This window comes from Lepidochelys kempii, chromosome 5, assembly GCF_965140265.1.
Source record: "Lepidochelys kempii isolate rLepKem1 chromosome 5, rLepKem1.hap2, whole genome shotgun sequence".
Classification (NCBI taxonomy): Eukaryota; Metazoa; Chordata; order Testudines; family Cheloniidae; genus Lepidochelys; species Lepidochelys kempii.
In genome coordinates, this window is record NC_133260.1 from 136,245,703 (window position 1) to 136,259,272 (window position 13,570).

The 13,570-nt window shown below is 48.3% G+C and overlaps 1 protein-coding gene and 1 long non-coding RNA gene across 3 annotated transcripts in view; one reads left to right on the forward strand and one right to left on the reverse strand.

Annotated features, from left to right (window-relative positions):
• Positions 1-1,121, reverse strand: part of TDRD7 (tudor domain containing 7) — a 105,814-nt gene extending 104,693 nt beyond the window's left edge. The window contains exon 1 of one of the 2 annotated variants that reach the window (XM_073346061.1): positions 857-1,121. Coding sequence is in view for 1 of the 2 variants with exons in the window: in XM_073346058.1 (XP_073202159.1) it covers positions 753-770 (18 nt within the window). In the remaining variant the exon portion in view is untranslated. Of the gene's footprint in view, positions 1-752 lie in introns of both variants that reach the window. The other variant, XM_073346058.1, reaches the window with a different exon arrangement.
• LOC140911913 (uncharacterized) lies at positions 344-5,937 on the forward strand. The gene is made up of 3 exons (XR_012159193.1): positions 344-912; positions 1,556-1,650; positions 5,643-5,937. It is a non-coding gene; the product is annotated as an uncharacterized lncRNA (long non-coding RNA).
• The last annotated feature ends 7,633 nt before the right edge of the window (positions 5,938-13,570 follow it).

The following is a 13,570-nucleotide window of genomic DNA, read 5'->3' on the forward strand; positions in this document are numbered from 1 at the left end:
CCGCGGGGGGCCCCGGGGGGGGTCTACGGGGGGCCCGGGGTTACCGCGCCCGGGGCGGGGCCCATCGGTCCGCGGGGGTCTACGGGGGGGTCCGCGGGGGGCCCGGGGTATCCGCGCCCGGGGCGGGGCCCATCGGTCCGCGGGGGGTCCGCGGGGGGCCCGGGGGATCCGCGCCGGGGCGGGGCCCATCGGTCCGCGGGGGGTCCGCGGGGGGCCCGGGGGATCCGCGCCGGGGCGGGGCCCATCGGTCCGCGGGGGGTCCGCGGGGGGCCCGGGGGATCCGCGCCGGGGCGGGGCCCATCGGTCCGCGGGGGGTCCGCGGGGGGCCCGGGGGATCCGCGCCGGGACGGAGCCGCGCGCGGCCGGCGGGGGAAAGGCGCGTTGGCGGCGCCCTGAGGCCGCGCCCCGGGCGTGCGGCGAGATCCGGGCTTCTGGGCGCCGCCGCAGGCGGGTCCTCCCGGCTGGAAGCGGGGCCGGTCTCCGGGCCCTCCTGGCTCCGGGCTTTCCGCCCACCGAGCCCGCCCCGCCGGCTGCCCCGCGCGGGCCGCACCCGGCCGCAGCGCCGCTCCCGGCCGCCTTGCCCCGCTCGGCCGCCGCCAGCTGCGTTCCCTGCAGGCCCCGCTCCTGCCTTCCAGAGCCGCTGCTTCCCGGGAGCCGCCCGTCCCCTGCGCTCCTTCTTCCTCGCATTTCACTGTCTTAGAGCACTTGTCCAAATCCGTCCGCTCTACCAAACAATCCAGACCTGTCCTCACCTTGATTTCCCACTTCATCAATCCGACTGTCACTTGGACACTTGAGCAGTGTTTTTATATTTTCTTCCCACTGATCAATAAAGATATGGAACAGCATTACTTACAGTACGCGTCCCATGCAGTGAGCTGTCGCTGCGAAAGCTCGTGCTCAAATAAATGGGTTAGTCTGTAAGGTGCCGCACGTCCTCCTGTTCTCATTACTTACAATAAAAATCATGAAAGCTGGCAACACTATTTTAAGTATACTTGAAATATATGGGCAATATATTATGATAATTCCTCCTTTGTGAAAAGAGGTTTAAGGTTCCAGTAAAAAACAGCTCTACCACTTCTAAAACTTGGTCTTGATTTAAGGGACAAGCTTTTAATGTTTTGTCGTGGTGAACGTTGTGTCATCAGGATCATTATTCCAATGCAATGTCATGAAACGAGTTATTGTATAACTTCACCAGGTTGCAAGCAGGAAGTATAAAAGATGTTTATTTTAAAGGGGCTTCTCGCTTCCTGCAAGACCTTGCTGCAGAATACAGAACAGATTAGGGAGACGACGACTATTGTGGATTTTCAGGGAGAGCAGTGTACACATAGGGTTTAAAGCTGTTGTGCATTTTCATTGTTAAAAATAATATCTTTAATCAATATGGTAAATAGAAAAATGAAACAGGAAGTTCCCCTTGTTAAATACACCTGGTTGATATGGGTTGCGGGCTAAAGGTGGAAGCAAAGAAAGCTTGATAAAGCATAGCACACTGATATATATCATTTAAACTTCTAATTGTATGCCTTTTGCATTTATTTTCTAGCAATCTAAACTGAATATTTCCAACATGCCTCTCACCAAAGGATCATTTTGGAGTCCTGTTCCTAAATGATGTGGTCTCATTCTCTAATCTTCGGTGTAAGTGTCAAATGTAAGAAATAACTCTTAGAAGAGACTAAAACTTTGAAGGGTTTTTTTTTTAAAAAAAGGAAAGTAACTCATCTATACCATGTCCTGGATTTGGCTAACTGAAGCATGGCTTCTCACTTCAGAGTCTTAGGGAAGTTCCACTTCCAAAGCATCAGTGTGTGATGATTTGTTGTAACAAACTGAATACATAATAAGAAAAGGAGTACTTGTGGCACCTTAGAAACTAACCAATTTATTTGAGCGTAAGCTTTCGTGAGCTACAGCTCACTTCATCGGATGCATACTGTGGAAAGTGTACAAGATCTTTTTATACACACAAAGCATGAAAAAATACCTCCTCCCACCCCACTTTCCTGCTGGTAATAGCTTATCTAAAGTGATCACTCTCCTTACAACGTGTGTGATAAATCAAGTTGGGCCATTTCCAGCACAAATCCAGGTTTTCTCATTCCCTCCCCCCCCGCCCCACACACACAAACCCACTCTCCTGCTGGTAATAGCCGCTAGCCGTCACCTTCAGCCCCCAACTAAAACCCCTCCAACACATTATTAAGGATCTACAACCTATCCTGAAGGATGACCCAACACTCTCACAAATCTTGGGAGACAGGCCAGTCCTTGCCTACAGACAGCCCCCCAACCTGAAGCAAATACTCGCCAGCAACCACATACCACACACCAGAACCACTAACCCAGGAACCTATCCTTGCAACAAAACCCGTTGCCAACTGTGTCCACATATCTATTCAGGGGACACCATCACAGGGCCTAATCACATCAGCCGCACTATCAGAGGCTCGTTCACCTGCACATCTACCAATGTGATCTATGCCATCATGTGCCAGCAATGCCCCTCTGCCATGTACATTGGCCAAATAGGACAGTCTCGACGTAAAAGAATAAATGGACACAAATCAGATGTCAAGAATTATAACATTCATAAACCAGTCGGAGAACACTTCAATCTCTCTGGTCACGTGATTACAGACATGAAAGTTGCTATATTACAACAAAAAAACTTGAAATCCAGATGCCAGCGAGAGACTGTTGAATTGGAATTCATTTGCAAATTGGATACAATTAACTTAGGCTTGAATAGAGACTGGGAGTGGCTAAGTCATTATGCAAGGTAACCTATTTCTCCTTGTTTTTTCCTCCCCCCCCCGCCCCCTCAGACGTTCTTGTTAAACCCTGGATTTGTGCTGAAAATGGCCCACCTTGATTATCATACACATTGTAAGGAGAGTGATTACTTTAGATAAGCTATTACTAGCAGGAGAGTGGGGTGGGAGGAGGTATTTTTTCATGCTTTGTGTGTATAAAAGATCTTCTACACTTTCCACAGTATGCATCCGATGAAGTGAGCTGTAGCTCACGAAAGCTCATGCTCAAATAAATTGGTTAGTCTCTAAGGTGCCACAAGTACTCCTGTTCTTTTTGCGAATACAGACTAACATGGCTGTTACTCTGAAACCTGAATACATAATATCATATAACACTGTCCTCTAGTGGCAAAATGAATTAATGACAACCTCTCTTCTAAAACCTTTAAACTTTTTTCTAGCCTATATTTACCATCACCGTCTGGTCACTATTTTGTTTTGTTTGCATCTAGCTACAAACACCGTTGTCCCTACTTCATAGTACATTTGTTAGCAGTTTTACTTTTTCCCATAGCAATACAGTGCAACATTGTTTTTATATACCATTTTTATACAAAGCATTATATTTAAGTGAGAGGATAAATAAAAAGAGAGGAATTTACAGAGCTGGGTACAGTGCTTTCAGAGAGAAAGAAAGGGAAAATGACAGATTGGAACTGATAACTTGATGATGTTTGTGGCAGGTTTTAAAGCAAGTTTTTACTTAAGAAAAAGTAATTTATAAAGTAAATACAGCACTAATGTCACTGTAATCTAGCCTGGACTGTACTTCTGTCTCTGTGTCTGCCACTGGTTTCTGTCTCTCGGCCTTGTCTATGCTCCAGCTTCAGTTAGTCTGGGAAGAGACATGTTTGTTTTATAATTGTGTGGAATGCTGCGGACTGATCGTCACTTAGATACTGCTTTTTTCTGCAACACTGACCTGCCCACCTTGAGAAAATATTTTGGCACCAAGCACTTCAAAGAGAACTAAAAGCACTGGTACATCATGCATTATTTAAGAGTGTTGATGGTGATCTCTTCTCCAGCTCCTAAAGAACCTGTTTGTGAACTGCAGGGGTGAGGTCCCCTTGTTTCTTATACAATATTGTTTTATACTTTTCCATCCCCATACACACCCTCTGTCTATCTGTGTATCCTCATACACCACTCTATCTATCTATCCCCATACACCCCCTCTAGCTATCTCGCCACATCCACCCACTCTGCCTATCCCCATACACCCCCTCTAACTATCTATCTCCTCACACCCCTCTACCTATCTACCCTCATCCACCCCCTCTATCCATCTATCTATGTATCTACCCTCATCCACCCCCTCTATCTATTCACCCACATACACCCCATTATTTACCTACCCCCATCCCCTTACACCCCACCTATTTATCCCCATCCACCCCCTCTACTTATCTGTCCCCATCCACGCCCGCTATCTGTCTAGTTATCTCTCTGTCCCCATACACCTCTTCTATCTGTCTAGCTATCCATCTATCCCCTTACACCCCCTCTACCTATCTATCCCCATTCACCCACTCTGTCTATCTGTCCCAATCCACCGTCTCTATCTATCCATCCATCTATCCATCCCCTTACCCCCACCATCTATCCCTTTACCCCCACTTATCTATCTATCCCCAACCACCCCCCTATGTATCTGTCTATCCCCTTACACCCCCTCTACCTATCTATCCCCATTCACCCACTCTGTCTATCTGTCCCAATCCACCCTCTCTATCTATCCATCCATCTATCTATCCCCAACCACCCCCTCTATGTATCTATCTATCCCCTTACACCCCCTCTACTTATCTATCCCCATCCCACCCTCTATCCATCTATTAATCTATCCTCATCCACCCCCCTCTATCTATCCACCCACATACACCTCCTTTTCTACCTATCTATCCCCTTACACCCCCTCTACCTATCTATCTACCTATTCCAATACGCTCCCTCTATCAATCTATCCCCATCCACCCACTTTATCTATCTTTCTATCTCTATACACCCCCTCTATGTATCTGTCTATCCCCATACTCCACCTCTATCTATCCCCATCCACGCCTTGTCTCTCTCTCTCTCTCCAAACACCCCCTCTAGCTAGCTAGCTATCCTCATCCACTCACGTTATCTATCTATCCATCTATCCCCATCCATCCACTCTATCTCTCTACCCCCATACACCCCCTCTATCTATCTATACCCATATACCCCTTCTATCTGTCTAGCTATCTATCTATCTGTCTATCTATTCCCATCCACCCACTCCATCTATCTGTCTGTCTATCCCCATTCACCCCCTCTATCCATCTAGCTATCCATGTGACGTTGCATTCCATAATGCTTTATAGAAATATGCTTATGAATGTAAATATGACATAATTGAAATATGTTTTATGCTACATATGCCATGTAACATATCTCTGCAAAGGTTGTGATGTACTGAATAGATTCATCCTATTTGTATGCATGAATCATTTTTGTATTAGAAGTTATGAATATTGGCTGTGTACTTGTTTGATTTTAAGTAGCCTCAGTGAAGCATTTGGTCAGCTTCTTGAGAAAAGCTATTCTCAGAAAATGCCCAATCTAGAAACACTTAATCTGACAATACACTTTGATAGATGCCAATCAACATCTGAGCTTTCCTGGGAACATTCCTGTAGAGAACTAAGTCATGCATGGACATGTGACTTGCCCAGGTGATTCCAAAACTCCATCTTGTAGAGGGGATTCTACACAGGGGGAGGGAGGGGTTTCCACCCACAAGAGAGAAACTACATAAAGTCCTGGGAGACGCCTCCATTTTGTCTTCAGGTAGCTCAAGAGATAGCCTCTCCACCCCCAAAGAAAGAAACTGGAACAAAGGACAGTAACTACACGGGTGTGAGTGATTGTTGGACCCAGACTAGAAGGAGACTAGTCTGTAAAAGAAGCTTACTGGAACATCTCTGAGGGTGAGATTTTATCTGTAATCACTTTCTTACTGTATTAGGCTTGCGTGTTTTATTTTATTTTGCTTGGTAATTCACTTTGTTCTGTCTGTTATTACTTGGAACCACTTAAATCCTACTTTTTGTATTTAATAAAATCACTTTTTACTTATTAATTAACCCAGAGTATGTATTAATACCTGGGGCGGGGGAGGGGGGGGCAAACAGCTGTGCATCTCTCTCTATCAGTGTTATAGAGGGTGAATAATTTTTGAGTTTACCCTGTATAAACTTTATACAGGGTAAAACGAATTTATTTGGGATTTGGACTCCATTGGAAGTTGGGTATCTGAGTGTTGGAGACAGGAACATTTCTTAAGCTGTTTTCAGTTAAGCCTGCAGCTTTTGGGGGATATGGTTCAGACCTGGGTCTGTGTTTGTAGCATGCTAGCATGTCTGACTCAAACCAGACAGGACACTGAAGTCCCAAGCTGCCAGGGAAAATGGGCTCAGAGGTAGTTTCAGCACATCAGAGGGCAATTCTCAAGGGGCTTTCTGTGATCCAACCCGTCACATATCTATCTATCCCCGTACCCACCCTCTACTTATCTATCCCCATCCACCTGCTCTATCTTTCTATTTCTCGATCTATGTATCAATCTCTCTCTCTCCATCCCCCCTACCTATCTTTCTCTCTATCTATCCCCATAGACCCCCTCTGCTTACACCCCCCTACCTCTCTGTCAATCCCCATACACCCCCTTTATCTATCTTTCTATCTATCTATCTCTCTAACTCTTGCCTGACAGGGGATAGATAGATAAAGTTTAGCTAATAGCAAGACAGAAACCGGTTACAGGTCCATGCTGGAGCTCTTTTGCGATTCTGGGACTCCATCATGGTCACCTCTGCTGATGAGCTCTGCACTCACCTGCAGCTTGCCATGCTGGCCAAACAGGAAATTGAAATGCAAAAGTTTGTGGGCCTTTTCCTGTCTACCTGGCCACTGCATCTGAGTTGAGAGTGCTGTCCAGAGCGGTCACAATGGAGCACTCTGGGATAGCTCCCGGAGGCCAATACCATCGAATTGTGTCCACACTACCCCAAATTCGACCCAGCAAGGCCGATTTCAGCGCTAATCCCCTTGTCGGGAGTGGAGTAAAGAAATCAATTTTAAGAGCCCTTTAAGTTGAAAAAAAGGTCTTCGTTGTATGGACGGGTGCAGGGTTAAATCAATTTAACGCTGCTAAATTCGACCTCAACTTGTAGTGTAGACCAGGCCCCCATGTGTAGGCACGAAAACCAGATTGAGAAACCTGACTGCACCTCTTTGTCTCTCCCCCAGGGATGACGCCGAAGACTTGTGGTGCTGGGAATGGCCCCAGGAGAACGGGCTATAGGAACACAGCCAGGGTGGGGGAGGTAAGGATTTTCTGCCAGGGACTCCCACAGCTCAGGGACTGGGGCTGGCTGGGTGTCCTCGCAGATCCTGGAGACTGGCCATGATTCTGCTACTTATTTTTAGCTCCTAGACTTCCTCGTTCATCCAGTTGGAGAGGATGGCATTAAAGTTCCTGGGTTGGAGCTTGGCTAGTGGTTGTGTGTTCCATGGAGCCATTGCTACATGGGATGAAGAGAATCCCTGGGTGGGTGAGATTTTGCAGGATTGTGTCTCTGGGTACCCAGCTCCTGTCACTGTCTCCCTGGCAGACCCATGGGTGTCTGAGATGGGAGCCACTGCGTTGGTGAGTGGGCGGGACTGTATATAGGAAGGTTGTTACCCTTCCCCTTATATTTATGACACGCCCCCCAAATCACAGATAGTGTCGGACAGCCAGTTCAACACTGGCTGTGATTTCTTGCTGGAGCTCTAGGAGAAAACAGAGTTAATAAGACACATGCACCTCTAAATATACTACCAAGTGTATAAAGACTAACAATATTTTACACATCTCAAGGATGGTTTTAACCAGTTGATTCTGGGAAACTCTCAAGGGAGAGTGCATCAGCCACTTTGTTAGAAGCTCCTGAGATGTGTTGTATTTCAAAATCAAAATCTTGGCAAGCTAAACTCCACTGAAGAAGTTTTTTGTTATTGTCCTTGACGGTGTGAAGCCACTTCAGTGCAGCATGGCTGGTTTGTACTTGGAAATGCCGTCCCCAAATGTATGGGTGTAGCTTTTCCAGAGCGTACACAATGGCGTAGCATTTCTTTTCGCTGACTGACCAGTTGCTTTCCCTCTCAGACAGCTTCTTCCTGAGAAACACGGTAGGATGGAATTCTTGATCCGGTCCTTCCTGCATTAAAACTGCTCCCACACCACGCTCGGATGCATCTGTGGTTACTAGGAACGGTTTGTCAAAGTCTGGGGCCTTTAGCACAGGGTCAGACATGAGTGTTGCTTTAAGCTGGTTAAAGGCCTTCTGACACTCTTCGGTCCACTGAACGGCATTTGGCTGTTTCTTTTTGATTAGGTCTGTCAGTGGGGCGGTGATTTGGCTGTATTGCGGTACAAATCACCCGTAATAGAGGGCCAAGCCTAAGAAGGATTGGACCTGTTTTTTTTTTTACTTTGGGACAGACCACTTTTGGATAGCATTCACTCTGGCCTGTAGGGGGTTGATAGTTCATTGACCCACCTGGTGTCCAAGGTAAGTCACTCTGTTGAGGCCTATTTGACACTTCTTAGAATCATAGAATCATAGAATATCAAGGTTGGAAGGGACCTCAGGAGGTCATCTAGTCCAACCCCCTGCTCAAAGCAGGACCAATCCCCAATTAAATCATCCCAGCCAGGGCTTTGTCAAGCCTGACCTTAAAAACTTCTAAGGAAGGAGATTCTACCACCTCCCTAGGTAACGCATTCCAGTGTTTCACCACCCTCCTAGTGAAAAAGTTTTTCCTAATATCCAACCTAAACCTCCCCCCCCTGCAACTTGAGACTATTACTCCTTGTTCTGTCATCCACTACCACTGCGAACAGTCTAGATCCATCCTCTTTGGAACTCCCTTTCAGATAGTTGAAAGCAGCTATCAAATCCCCCCTCATTCTTCTCTTCTGCAGACTAAACAATCCCAGTTCCCTCAGCCTCTCCTCATAACTCATGTGTTCCAGTCCCCTAATCATTTTTGTTGCCCTTCGCTGGACTCTCTCCAATTTATCCACATCCTTCTTGAAGTGTGGGGCCCAAAACTGGACACAGTACTCCAGATGAGGCCTCACCAATGTCGAATAGAGGGGAACGATCACGTCCCTCGATCTGCTCGCTATGCCCCTACTTATACATCCCAAAATGCCATTGGCCTTCTTGGCAACAAGGGCACACTGCTGACTCAACAAGCCTTAACAGTTCTTAGCCTTAACAGTTAGTCCTGCCTCCCTTATGCGCTCGAAGACTTTTTGTAGATGCTCCAGGTGTTCTGCCCAGGAATGAGAAAATATGGCCACATCGTCAAGGTAGGTGACTGCAGATTCTCCCAATCCCTCTAGGATACCATCTACAAGTCTTTGGAAGGTGTCGGGTGCATTCCGCAGCCTGAAAGGGAGTACATTAAATTCATACAGCCCGACATGTGTGGTGAAGGCTGACCTTTCCTTGGCGGATTCATCTAGCGGTACCCACCAGTACCCCTTGGTTAAGTCCAAGGTAGAGATGAACTGGGCCCGTCCCAGTTTCTCTAATAGCTCATCTGTGCGTGGCATTGGATAGTTGTCTGGGCAAGTCACAGCATTTAGCTTACGGTAGTCCACGCAAAAACGTAGCTCCCCATCTGGTTTGGGAACTAGAACCACTAGAGATGCGCATGCACTGCCAGGGGGCAGATTACACCCATCTGTAGCATGTCCTGGATCTCCCGTTCTATAGCAGTTTTGGCTTGAGGAGCCACCCGGTAAGGTTGGACTCTAATTGGGTGAGCATTACCTGTGTCAATGGAGTGGTATGCCCGTTCAGCCAGTCCTGGGGTGGCTGAGAACGTCGGCGCGTAGCTAGTGCACAGCTCCGGGATCTGCTGTCGCTGTATACACCCAAGGGTCATGGAGAGGTTCACCTCTTCCACATCACCAGCACTTTTCCCTTCGTAGTAGACACCTTCAGGCCACTGCGCGTCGTCTCCTCCCTGGGCTGTAAACTGACAAACCTTTAATTCTCTGGAATAAAAAGGCTTTAGAGAATTAACATGGTACACCTTAGGCTTTAGGTTTGAGGTGGGGAATGCTATGAGATAATTAACAGCTCCCATTTGCTCCTGGACCGTGAATGGCCCTTCCCACGACGCTTCCATTTTATGGGCCTGGAGCGCCTTCAAGACCATGACCTGGTCCCCTACTTTGAAGGAACGCTCTCTGGCATGTTTATCATACCAGGCTTTTTGCTCTTCCTGAGCCTCTCTTAGGTTTTCTCTAGCAAGGGCTAAAGAGGTTCAGACGGTGTTTTGCAGGTTGCTTACAAAATCTAGAATGTTAGTTCCTGGAGAAGGTGTAAACCCCTCTCATTGCTGTTCACCAACTGTAATGACCCCTTAAGCTCACAGCCATACACAAGTTCAAATGGTGAAAACCCTAAACTGGGAGGAGGTACAGCTCTGTAGGCAAAGAGCAACTGCTGCAACACTAGGTCCCAATCACTGGAGTGTGCATTTACAAATTTACGTATCATGGCCCCCAATGTTCCATTAAACTCCACCAGGCCATTTGTTTGATGATGGTAAGGGGTGGCAACCAAGTGATTTACCCCATGAGCTTCCCAAAGGCTTTCCATGGTTCCTGCCAGGAAATTAGTTCCTCCATCTGTGAGGATGTCGGAGGGCCAACCTACCCTGGCAAAAATATCTGTTAATGCCTAGCACACACTTTTAACTCTGGTGTTGCTTAGAGCTACTGCTTCCGGCCATCGGGTGGAAAAATCCATGAAAGTCAGTATGTACTGCTTTCCTCTGGGTGTCTTTTTTGGAAAAGGACACAGAATATCCACAGCTACTCGCTGAAATGGAACATCAATGATGGGGAGTGGTTGGAGAGGAGCTTTGACCTGGTCTTGGGGTTTTCCCATCCTCTGGCACACCTCACAAGACTGGACATAGGCAGAAACATCCTTGCCCATTCCCTCCCAGTGGAATGACCTCCCCAAATGGTCTTTCGTCCTGTTCACCCCAGCATGGCCACTAGGATGATTGTGGGCTAAGCTCAAGAGCTTTACCCGGTACTTAGTTGGAACTACCAACTGTCTCTGCGGATGCCAGTCTTCCTAGTGTCCACCAGAAAGAGTTTCCTTGTATAAAAGTCCTCTTTCTAGAACAAACCAGGATCGATTAGAAGAGCTGAGAGGCGGTGGGTTGCTCTGTTCCTCCGTTCAAGCTCCCCGGAGGCTTTCATCTGCTTCCTGTTCGGCCTGGAACAGTTCCCTTCATGCTGGAGACATCAGTTCCTCATTGGATTGTGGATTTAGGCTTGGTCCCTCAGGAAGCGATGCGGGGGACGGGGCCGGTTCTGGGGAAGGTGACCTGCTCTCCGCGGGTGTGCTAGGTTGGGGTTCAGGCTCCGGCTGAGCCTTTTGCGTAAGTTTAGCGCTGCTGCCGGTGCGGGCTCGGTGGGGTCCTCTGGTGTTGTGGTTGCAAGCGCTGGACTTAGTGCTGGCAATGGTTCTGGTGCTGGTTGCTCCACTGGTTCCGGTTCTGGGACTGGCTCTGGCTGGGTCTCTGAGACTGGATCCACAACTGCTGTCGCAGACGTTGGCATGGAGTCCAGTTCCACCACCTCAGTTTGGCCCTTGTTGAAGTCTCAGGAACAGAGCTAGGTGTGACAGCTCGCTTAGCCTGGCTGCAGGTGACCATTCCCACCCTCTTGGCTAGCTTCACATGATTGGCCAAGTCTTCCCCCAGCAGCATGGGAATGGGATAATCATCATAGATGGCAAAAGTCCACATTCCTGACCAGCCCTTGTACCGGACAGGCAACTTTGCTGCAAGCAAGTTTAAAGAGTTTGACATGAAGGGTTGAATCGTCACTTGGATCTCTGGGTTGATGAATTTGGGGTCCACTAAGGACTGGTGGATAGCTGACACTTGTGCTCCAGTGTCCCTCAATGTGGTGACCTTCTTCCCGCCCACACTCACGGTTTCCCTTCGCTTTGAGGGTACCTGGGAGGCATCTGGGCCTGGGGACCTCTGGTGTGATTCCAGTGCAATGAACTGTAATCTGTTGGGGTTTTTGGGGCAGTTGGCCTTTACATGCCCTGGCTCGTTACATTTAAAACATCGCCCAGCTGACTGGTCACTGGGGGGAGGTGGGTTGCTGGAGAACGGTGTGGTGGAACGATAAGGTGTCTGGGGTTTTCCTTGGGATGTAGGTGGGGCCTTGGATGGCCCCTGGTAATAGGGTTTTGTTTCGGGTTGCCCCTTCTGATGCAGTAGTTGCTCCAACTACTACTAGTTTTTTTTCTTTTCTGCCACCTCCACCCATTTGGCTCCAATCTCCCACACCTCGATTACAGTTTTGGGCTTCCCATCTAGGATGTACCTTTCTATTTCCTCAGGAACACCCTCTGAGAACTGCTTCATTTGCATTAGGAAAGGCAACTCTTCCAGAAATTTAACACTTGCTTCTGATATCCAGGCATCCCAATGTTTCACAATGTGGTAGGCGTGTCAGGTAAATGACACATCTGGTTTCCACCTTAGGGCTCTGAACCAGCAACAGCAAGAGTTACAAAGGTGTCTAGATGCCTTTGTAACTTGGACAGAGCCCAGATGTTGGCAGGCAGGATGGAACCTGGGACCTCTGGAGCTTAGTGCAGGAGCCTCGACCACATGAGCGAAAAGCCAAGAGGCTGTTAGCTAAGGCTCTAGAGCAGACTCCTTTTCTCTGTGCCTCGAAGTGGTCCTGGTGCCATGAGATGGGCCAGAACACCACAGCCAGGAGATATGTGGGTTACCCCTACAAGGGCAGGGATGGGCCTGGTCTGATTTTCAGCCGTGCCCGTGTGCCATGGAAAGTGCATCAGAATCAGGCACCTGAGTCAGGCACTTCTGCCAAACCCATGAAGCACCTCTGGACTTCTTTAGGGGCCTAAACCCCTTTGTCAAACTGGGCCTCGTTCAAGCAACCCACAGAAACTCGTAAAGACTGGCTGGAGTTGATCATACTTGTCGAGTGTTTCTTTTCAGCCCCCTGAGCAAGGGGCAGGTAGTTCTGGAAGAGATACCAGCTCCGGGAGATATCCATACACACAGCAGGGGATGCTTTCCATGAGCACAGTCACACAGTGTCATTACCATCGTCATATGGGAGCTGCATGTTAATGAGGGGCTGGGAGTGCGCTCTTCTGGGCTCCCTTTTTCCCACTTCCCCTTCAACTCAGATGGCTCCTTCTTTGTCCCTGGAGCAGAAAGAAACATTCTTAACATTATGCTTTTCCATGTCTTCTCCCTGGTTTACAGAGGATGGAAGTTGGGCACAGAGCCCTGAAGCGAATTGCCCAGGGTCAGTCTGTAGGTTGTTGGCAAAGCTAAGCAGAGAACTCCGCTCTCCTGACTCTTAGCTGGGGGCTTTTACCACACGAGTCTTCCTCTTAGCTAGGGGCCAGTTTCTTTTCAATGGTGTAGTCTACTCTTAGAATCATAGAATCATACAATATCAGGGTTGGAAGGGACCTCAGGAGGTCATCTAGTCCAACCCCCTGCTCAAAGCAGGGCCAATCCCCAACTAAATCATCCCAGCCAGGGCTTTGTTAAGCCAGGCCTTAAAAACCTCTAAGGAAGGAGATTCCACCACCTCCCTAGGTAACGCATTCCAGTGTTTCACCACCCTCTTA